At 51.6% G+C, this 10,146-nt stretch overlaps 2 protein-coding genes across 2 annotated transcripts in view; one reads left to right on the top strand and one right to left on the bottom strand.

The window, feature by feature from the left end:
* Positions 1-536, top strand: part of SHROOM1 (shroom family member 1) — a 3,746-nt gene extending 3,210 nt beyond the window's left edge. Inside the window, 2 exon segments of the mRNA XM_023763779.1 lie at positions 1-47; positions 49-536. Coding sequence (XP_023619547.1) covers positions 1-47; positions 49-225 — 224 coding nt within the window. The 3' untranslated portion in view covers positions 226-536.
* Positions 537-7,015: 6,479 nt separating this feature from the next.
* On the bottom strand, positions 7,016-10,141 carry SOWAHA (sosondowah ankyrin repeat domain family member A; the record flags this gene model as incomplete). The annotated part of the gene is given in 3 exon segments (XM_006110076.2): positions 7,016-9,161; positions 9,163-9,189; positions 9,191-10,141. Coding segments are annotated over 3 exon segments (1,590 nt in total), but the record flags the coding sequence as incomplete, so codon positions are not given.
* Positions 10,142-10,146: the final 5 nt, after the last annotated feature.

Genomic DNA, 10,146 nt, shown 5'->3' with positions numbered 1-10,146 from the left:
GGGCGCTGCCGGCCGGGGAGCTGCGCGCCTACTGCGCCCTCCTGGCCCGGCAAGGCCGCCGTCTTGGCCCAGCAGCGCAGCTTGGACGAGCGGGTCCGGCTCCTTCAGGACCAACTGGAGGCCGTCAGGAGCGGCCTAGGCCACCAACCCCCGTCTCCCAGGCTGGCCTCTTCCCCCCGGGCCAGTCCTCCGGATGAACCGCCCTTCTCCCCTCTGCTTATTTAGTTGTCAGCGGTGGCGGTGGGGAGCTTGGCCCCTGCCTTTCACTCAGGAGGCCGGGGGTGACGCTGGTTTATTCGGTGCTTTTCCCATGGGGTGGGGATGACCTAGCCAGGCCCTCCCAGGATACTTCAGAGAATTGTCATGTGGCCTCACCCAAGCCGTGTGATTATGTGGTAATTAACTTATGGATTTTACAAACTGCAGTATTCCCCCTTTTTGTGATGAGAGATGGGCTTGGTCAGGGTTGGGTGGAGGGCAAGGAGACAAGTCAGAGTCTCAACTTAAGATGCAAAACAGCCTTTTTCTCCTCTCAATAAAAATGGATGTGAGAAGTGTGACGCCACCTGAGCATGGTTTGGGGGAAGGGTCTTATTTACTGATTACAGACAGCCCCTTACCTGACCAGAGCAGAAGGGGGAATTGTTGGAGGATATCAGGGAGGATTCTCATCTGAGAATCAGGAAGATGAGAACCAGGTTTGAAAACAGGAGGGACCAGTAAACCCTAACTGTTCTGGTAACAGCATCACTACCAAAGCTGAGGCCTGACTGCCTGAGTCAGGTCTCCTTTGCTGGTTTTACCCAAGCCCCCAACCTCAGTCGTGGAAATGGGGTACTGCCTCCCTTCAAGACCCCATGGATATGGATAAAGTCCCCCATGTTTTCCAATGTTTTGCTGCCTAAGAACCCTGACGAATGCCCAATACACTTGGAAATTTGGGGACATTCATTCCAAGAGCTTTCTTCCTCTTCCAATTATGTTATCAACATTGACTTTATCCCACTCTCCTATGGAGACTCCCCTGGGTCAGCCAGGCTTGAGGAGGCAGCTGGGGGTGGGAGCAGAAGGTGAGGCATGGGGAGACCTGTAGACCTACCTGTGAGGGCTGAGGCCCCGGGGAGGCAGCTCGTCTGTGTGCTAGAGACTCGGACTTGGGGGTGGGCTGGGGTTGGAGGGGCTGAAACAGGACAGGCACTCTCCTCCATTTGTGCATCGGCCCAGTGTACCCAGAATCGGTGTTAGGTTCTCAAATACACCTGTGAAAGTCTGCTTCAGCCTTTGTAGCTGCAAACACCAGGGAGATTCAGAGCATGGCTCATGCAAACTCTCAGTGTATTTTTGGAAGCTGGGCACATTAGAAAGCATGTGTATTTAAAGCCATGGACCCCAAAGTGAGAAATCGCTGCTGCTGGGCTTGTTTTCTGATGCCTATTGTCACGAAGTGCAACTGGGTGGGAATTTTAAATGGTGGCATTCATAGCAGAAGCGTTAGTGACAACAGTGGCGCTATTGAGCACAGAACAAAGCTCACATTGTGCCTTTTTATAAAAAACATATGGGGCTCCTGCAGAGGCAGTTGTGGGTTCTAACATTATGCTTTGAACACTGCGGAGCCCCGGCTCAGCCTAGCAGGGCAGCTGGCTTCTAGACGCGTTCTGGATGGGATCTACTTATTTCTGTCTTTTGCCCTGTACAGGCCCCATTGCACTATCCCATTGTGGCAGTCTTAGAAACACACTTAACGGGTCCCTTAGACCCGTGGAAATTGTGTATTTCAGAGAAAGCACCCAGGCCGGAATGGCCGGAATGGCCGGAACGGGCCTGGGGAGCAGCGTCTGCCATTGTCCAGATAAATTGCACTTTGGTTCTGTGTTGCGGTTCCCCATGGGGAAGTACAAGGCTTCTCTGTTTTTCCCTACAGATCGGGGGAGCCACCAAAGAAGGTGGACACCAACTGCGCCCGTCCTTTCATGTTGTCCCGTCTCCCTCCTGCCCCAGTTATTCTCCCGCCCACACCGTTATTCTTTCAGAGAGCAAGAATGAGCTCACCATGGTGTGCGCTGTTGGTACCACAAACCCAGCCTTGAAGGACCAGGAGCCGGGTGACTTTCACCTCCAGGACGCTGCCAGCAGAGGGCACTGTTCTCCTTACGATGGAAGCTGCTACCCTCACTGGACCACCTGCAGCCTCCCAGCTCCCAGGCCCTCTGGGCCAGCCTCTGGGGAGCAGCGTTCCTGCTGGGCCTGGAGGCTGGGGTTAGGCTATTTGCTTCTGTCGGAAACCAGTTCTGGCCAGGAAGCCCTGGGGAAGGCCCGTCTCGCTTCCTTAGTTGTGGTTTAATGAGAAGTGAAGAGGAGGGAAGCCGGGGGTGTTGATCTCGAGTATCAGTATAAAAAAAGTCCCCCAGGATGGAAACAGGGTCTCTTAGGTCTGTGAGGGGCTTCTGGTCCCACCCCCTTGACTATTGCCCGCGCCACCTCCCTTCCTCCCCCCTCCCCCCCCCCCCAGCCTGCCCGCCCCCGCCTCCACCCCCGCTGCCAGGCGTGGTGCCTCCGGGCTCTGCCTGGGCGGCTGCGGCTGGGATTGTTGCTGAGCAACAGGCAGCCCAGCGACCGCCTCCCCGGCTCGCCTCCTCCCGCCCTCGCTGCTGCTCCTAATATGGGTGTTATTCGTGTACTTTTACCTTCAGACTGCAGATTGGAAACGGAATAGGGAAGCAGTGTTCGCGTGCCCCAAAGCGGCGCCAATCTGCCTGGCACCGCCGGATCCGCACGCCACGTACCTCCGCGAGCGGCTGGCGAAAATCTCGGGGATCCTTGTAAATCAGAAGTTTAAGAGGGGACTTAGATCAATTGTGGTTGAGAACCGCAGAGAGGGGAGGTGAACGGGGAGTGTGGGGGTGGTGGGAGGCAATTGTTATAAAGCAGTCTTCTCTACGACCCTGCAGTGTCATTACCACAACAGGTGCTTACCTGATGTCTTTGAAATTTCAATCAGCATCAGCTTCCTACTAGGAGCACTTCCTCCCCCTCCACCCCCTTGCAGGAGAGGTCTGTCGACTCTCTCTCTCTCTCTCTCTCTCTCTCTCTCTCTCTCTCTCTCTCCCCCCCCCCCTCCGTCCCTCCCCCTCCTTCTCCTTCCCCTTCTTTCCACTTCCCTGTAGCCACACCTGAGGCTACTTCTGCTTCAGGGTTCAAGTCCAGAGGTGTGGCAGTTCTGGAATGGTGAGGCCAGGGCAGAGGTTGAAGGCAAAGAGCTACCTGGAGAAGAATAGAGTTTGTTTATTTATGCAAACATTTTAAAAGGTCAAATAACTTATTAAAGGAAAAGGCCCAAATGAGGGGAGAATGCATGTCCTGGTGTTACTGGAAAGGGGACCTGAGCCGCTCTGCCTAGGACCAGCAGTAGTGTGCAGGGGGGGAGGGGGTATTTCACAGCATGAGTCCAGGTGACTCCGAGGGAACATTTATTAAAGCTGGAGACAGTAAGACAAGGAAGGGCTTAACATAGAAGCAACAGGAGAGCCTAGGCTGGCTGCCATAGCTCTCTGGGAAGTCAGAGAAAAGGGGGCCTTGGGGACAGGTTCAGGGGACTAGCCTGGGAGGAGCTGCCACTGCCCATTGCTCCCCGGGGCGCAAGCCTCCATGGGGTCTTTAGAATGTAGGAGATTAGATTTAGCATGCCCTGTGGGGGGAAGAAGAAGGAGAAAGGGGAATGGGGGGGGCTCCCCCTACGGGGGGAGGCCCACCGTGTTCTTATTTTTTTATGGGGAATTTACTCCCTTCTGGCAGGGGGGAATCAAAAGGGGAGCCCTCGGGGGGGGGGGCCCCAAAAGAAAGCCCCGCCGGTTTTTTAGGGGGGGTTTTTCCTAAGGGTCCCGGTCTCCCCCGCTTGTTTTGGGCCCCCGGGGCGGGGGGGTTTTTATCAAACGCACCTGTTTCCTAAGCAACCCAGGAAGCCCTTTTCTTGTGTTTTGCCGTTTTTTGGGGCCCCGGAGGCGAAAATAAAAAGGGTGCCTTGGTGTTATTTTTAAAGAAAGAAAAGGTTTTGTTTTTTTTTTGGAGGGGGGGGGGGGGGGGAGGCGGGCAGTCTAAACCATAGGACCAGCAATATGCTAGTGGTGGAAATGTTACCCTGGGGGTGAGGTTCTTGTTTTCCCAGTTTTGCCCCTTGCGAGGCACCCAGGGCTTTCTGCCCTGGTGACCTGTACCTGGCCCATCGTCCTTGCTCTGCTCATGACTAACTGCCTATAATGAAGCATGGGCCATCTTGTTCCGGTAACCTCTATGTTGTAAAAACTGCTGTTTAAAATTTTCCACAAAAAACAGATGGTCCCTTGTTCTGTTAATTAATTTTGCTATTTTGGCTTCTTTAAACATGCTTGCTCAAATCTCTGCTAACGTAAGGGTCTGGTTCCTCCCATGCCAGGTTTCTTCTGGTTTTATCTGAGTTGTGCTGTGCTCAAGGCCATAAGCTCCCTGCAAGATAGTTACTAAGCCCACTGTCCTCCCATTCCAGCACACAGGGCTTCTTTTATTATTTTTTTTAAAGCCTACGGAAGTCTCATTCCATATTTGGGATACAGAGACCTAGAAAATATAAAAAGGGAAAGCTTCCTCCATGTTTTTTGCTCAGACTCTGGAAACAATATTCCTCTGAGCCCGAAGGCATAATAAAGACTCCTAATTAATTTGGCTTATTAAGGTGTCTTATGTTCAGCTCGCTGATTTACAATATAACAGTAACACTAGGGGTGCCTAGCTTTATGACTGTGTGTTGAGGGCCGAATGACAATTGTCTAGTTCTGGAAGGTGGGGGTAGGGATTCTAGAGAAATATGAATTAAGAAAGACATTGTTATGTCTCTTAATTAAATCAATATTACATAGAGAGTATGGAATAAGTTCCCTTTTGTGGGATACATTTTTTCTAGCCAAGTCCATTGGTATTTATTTATTTTTGTTATTTCTAACCAGAGGATTTTTTCCTTTGATTTTTGGAGAGAGTGGAAGGGAGGGAAAGAGTAGGGGTCGGGGAGAGAGAGGTAAGCATTGATGAGAGAAAAACATATCAATTGGTTGCCTCCTGCATATTCCCTGACCAGGGTTGGGGACAAATCTGCAACCCAGGTATGTGCCCTTAACCGGGAATCAAACCCCAAGACCCTCCAGTTTTTGGTCTGACACTCTACCCACTAAGTAAAGCTGGCCAGGGCTTGATTGTTACTTATGTGTACAGTCACTAACAGGGTAAACAGTGGTGATCATGTGAAGCACAGTGACCAATCAGAGCTATTTGGGAGTGCCGCTAGATACCCCTGTGGGACCAGCTTGGCACCCTGGTAATATTTCAGGTTGGTTTGTAGTTCCCAAAGGCCTCGACCCACTCATTTCCTATGCTCCTCCCACTATAGCCTGTAGGGTAGATACTGTGAGTCTTATGTCCCACAGAAAAGGGACATGGAGCTTGGAAAATTGGGTGACTTTCCTAAGGTCACTAAATGGGTAAAGAGCTGAGATTGAGGCCACCTTGCTTTTCTGCAACAGGATATTGTAATGGGAAGAGCACAGGATGCCAGCCCACTGATACTTACCTGGCTGTGAGGCCTGAACAAGCCACTTGCAACTTCTCTAGGCTTCAGTTTCCTCACTTTAAAATTGCATACTAATAGTACACACCTTTAAGGTTGTAGTTAGTATCTGCAAAGTGTTTACAACTGTCCCTGGCACGTAATAAACAAAGGCCTTATGTGTATTGCCCTCACCCTGGTCTCCATTGGTTAAGTGAGGCATGCTCAAAGACAACCTCCAACCTTCTATAAAGAAATAAAAACTTTATTCAAAAGCTTGCTCTGGCCGTGACTCACATGCATCTACATCAACAATTCTCCCTATTAAAAGGAGTGATTCTCTTCCCTGTGGAAATTCTAACCAGCTACATTGCCTTAACTTATACACAATTACTTTTTGTGTGTCCGCTGGAAATACCCTTCCACCAGTGTACCTCCTTGCTAGGCAATATATGGTTCTTGAAAACTTTCCATAGGCACATCAAACCATAATTTCCTAGTGATTTACCTTATCATTTCAGAAAGTGTTGGCCTGCAAGGAAAAGCAGTGGTTTCTAACACTGGAGTTTTAGGCTTAGTGATCTTAACTCTTGTCAAATGTTTTACCTCATTTATTTATTTTTATTTATTTTAAAAAATATTTTTATTGATTTTAGAGAGGAAGGGAGAAGGAGAGAAAAATAGAGACATCAATGATGAGAATCATTGATTGGCTGCCTGCTGCATGCTCCCTACTGGATATCAAGCCCGCAACCTGGGCATGTGCCCTTGACCAGAATCGAACCTGGGATCCTTCCGTCCACAGGCCGAAGCTCTATTCACTGAGCCAAACCGGCTAGGGCTGTTTTACCTCATTTAGAAAGATTGCAGCCCACTCTTTTGAAACATGAAGATTCTCCTGGCAGTTTGAGAAAGCCTCCTCTAATTTAAGTGTGCAATAAACATTAGTTATTATTATTACTACCCAGCTGGTTTAGATTTTAATCTTTCTCAAGGTGGGTCATAGTTGTATTTGTGACCTTTGTTACCCTATTTTAGTCAACTCAAGCCTCTCTTTGACCATGGAAAATCTCTAATATTTTATTGCCTTCTAGACCTTCAGCCACTCAGATTGCTATAATTATCGCCTCCCACAATTTTCCTGCAGAGGTAGAAGATTTCATCTGCATTTAAAAATAATTTATGCAGCTTAGCTAGAGTTCTTGCAAGGAAGGTAGGAAGGGCAGATCAGAGCTTACATTTATCTACAGTTTTGGCTACCATAACCATGTGGGGTTGACTCCTTTTATTTTGCAGAGCAATTCAAACTCTTTCAATGATAAAGTGGCAGAAGAAGGATGAGGAGAAAAGGGAGAGATTAAGTAGATAAAAGGAGAAGGAAAGAAAACTACAGTGGGAAGAGCTGTAAAAGGTTTAAGGGAAGTACATCATCACACAAGCAGAAACAAAATAGGAGACGGTTTATTTCATTGCTTAAATCAAAACATTCCACGAAGGACTGCCTTAAATAATTTCAGAAGCCTCACTGAAATATGTCTATGTGGGAGAGGAGCCCCACCTTGTGCCACAAAAGCTATTTGATACAACGAACGACATGCAAACACAATTTGCAAAAGCAGAGTATTACCACCATATGATATAAAAAGAGGTTGAGCAAATAGATTCCACATCTTTAAAACAAACCAAAAAAGCCATTATAGTGACACTGTCTTGAACCTGGGAGATCTTGGCTATACCTACAAACCTTCTCAGTTATAGAAAGGAGCAAAGGTCCAGAGACATCAAGTCACCCCCCTGAGGTCACTGAGCAGACTTCACATTTGTTATTTTGGATTAAGTTGTTTGCTTCCTCAGGTGCTTTCAGAAATGGATGTCACGTACTTTCTATTTGTACAGAACTTTCATGTAAAATAGTTGGTCCTTAATTGTATTCATTACTATTTTACCAGTTATTTTTCTGGTGTATATATATATGTATATATTTTGAATGGCAGCCCAACTTTGAATAGTCACCTACTGCACTGAAAGTCTCAGCCAGATTTTAAAAACCACAGAATGAGAAATATGGTACAACAGGGCAATTCACATAAATCACATTTAATTAAATATTCATGCCAAATCAAAATAGCCACCCACCAGTGCCGAAGACATGTGTTTATTTCACCATAAAGATAACCACAAATTAAAAGTATTTGTCCAAATGTCTCTTTTCTTATTAGTAAATCACCTTTACTCCCAAGACACACTTGCTTCCTAATATTTAGCGTTCACAGTACAAGTGAAATTAATTACATTTGCAATGGTCATATTCTGTGTTCAAGACTCTCTGAACTCTTGATTGCCTAAAATGAGGTAGATAAACGTTTAAGATTTTTGTTGGTTGGGACTAATTTCCTTTAGATCTCGGTGATTACATTTTTAAATAGAATTCCAAAATCTTTACCAAAGATCAACAATGTCTAAGCATTTTGCCTAAAAATGGAAAAATATAATTTCAAAAGGTTATTATGAAAATTGTTTTACCTCATTTCAATTTTAAAAACGGGATAAAAGCATCAAATTACAAAACCACCAGTATCTGACAGCTGACAAACCACCCACCCTCACACAACACTTAGAGACCCTTGCAACGTGTTCTGGCTTGGGAGTGTATAGATGCAGAGGCACTGGGTTAACTCATGAAGGGACCAGACCAGCTGCTGCCCCTTAACCTTTGATCCTAAATTTCAAGTCTCCTCCAAAGTTTAAGCCTGACTTCTGGCATTTTTCATAGGAAGCTATCACTGAGGCCTGGAATCCCATCTCTGAAGGCAGGTCAAGCTACAGACAGAAGCTGGAGGCATAAGCCCACCGGGGTAAAACACTGTAGTGGACAAAGTTGGAAACCGGATGGAGCCGAAGGTGTTGGGCCGCGGTCATGCGCAGGCTTAGCCGGAGGGCCAGGCCGGATTAGATCAGCGCAGTAGCCTCAGGACTGTCAGGTTGTGGGGGGCAGGCTGGGCATGAGACCAGCGAAAGGCCCTGGAATGGATCCCCGAGAGATTTCTGAAAAGGCCGGCAGGCCACTGCGGGTCTTTGTCTTTTTACGAGGAGCTAGGGGCGAGGCACCCAAGAACTTGCTGAAGGAGCCCGACTTCTTCAAGCCTCGAGCCAGGTCCTGGAGCATCAGGTCGTCGGCCAGGACGCCCAGAAACGCGCTTGTGGTGGAACTGAGGATGGTGGCGGCCATCTGCACCGGGCGCCGGACCACAAGGCTGCCATTCACACCACCGGTCCCATTGGGTTCCAAAGAGCTTTGCAGGCCAGGGTCGCCAAGTAGCCGGCGCAGCGCATACGAGGCGCCCGGCCGCAGGTACTGGTGGGCCCGCCGCCCGCTGTAAGCCGCGCACGTGCACCTTGCGCCCCCCAGGCCCACCAGCAGCCCCGGCCACTTCCTTCGGGGGCCGTGAAGAGCCGCCAGGTGCAGGGCCCGTGTAAGCCCCCCGTGCAAAGCCCCCTTTCACGTTCGACTGGGGGGCGCCCCCCGAAGCGGGGGCCACCTTCCCCACAGCTGCAGCACCATCTAGCGGTCGACACTCTTGGCGGCCCAAATGCAGGGCCGTGAACCCAGACATGAAAGTCGGGCTTGGCGGCCAGGCCGCGGTCGCGCAGCAGGAGGCCGTGCAGCTGGTGGTTCCAGCGGCCAGCGGCCGACCGCACCAGCCACTCGTGCTCCGCCGGCTCCAGGGGCACGGCCGGCGGCGGGGGCGCGAAGGGCACCTCCTCCGTGTCGGGGCTCAGCAGGCGCGGGCCGGCGCGGGACAGGCGCCGCAGGTGCGGGGAGCGGCCGGGGCCCAGGCCAGACTCCTCCACCGAGAGCCGCCGCCGCAGCAGCGGGGAGCTCCGCGGGCTCGGCTCCTCCGACAGCTGCCGGCGCAGGCCCTGCTCTTCGGCTCGGATCCGGAACGCGGCGGGGCCCGGGACACAGCGCACCGGCAACATGCAGGGCTTCTGGGGAGGCGCGCGCCGAGGGGGTGGCGGCGGCCCTGGCGTCGCCCCGGGCCCGGGTTCCAGGTCTGGGGGCTCTGCGTGCGGCGAGGCCGCCTCGGACGGTGCCCTAGCCGGTGGGGCCACGTCTGCAGAGAGGCCCTCGGAGGGCTGGGCCGGCTCCAAGGGCCCCCCGGACTGCGGGGTCGCGGGGCTGGGCCACAGCTCCCCAGTCGGCGTGTTCGGGGGCGCTGACGGCGGGTCCGGGTCCTCGGGGGCTTCCACCGCCCGCTGCGCGGAGGCCGAGGATGGAGCCCCCGAGGCAGCGGTGTCCACCGGTGGGATGGACGTGCTCTCGGGCTCGGGGGCGCTGGGGGCGCAGGAGGGCGGGGGCTCCGGCGCCTCCCGCGGCCGCAGCTTCTTCTTCAGCACCACGAACTTGACGCCGTCGAGCTCCTTCACCACCGCCACGTCGTTGACGAGCTGCTTGAAGCGGTCCCTGCGGGCGGCGCGGCCGCGCGGGTCGCCCGCGTCCAGCAGCGGCTTGAAGCGGCTCAGCAGCTCGGAGTTGCGCACCTTCCCGCCGTGCTCGTGCAGGAAGCCCAGCA

Source organism: Myotis lucifugus, unplaced genomic scaffold, assembly GCF_000147115.1.
Source record: "Myotis lucifugus unplaced genomic scaffold, Myoluc2.0 scaffold_300, whole genome shotgun sequence".
NCBI lineage: Eukaryota > Metazoa > Chordata > Mammalia > Chiroptera > Vespertilionidae > Myotis > Myotis lucifugus.
Note: the sequence above shows the minus strand (reverse complement) of the source record. Positions and strands in the feature narration are given on the sequence as shown.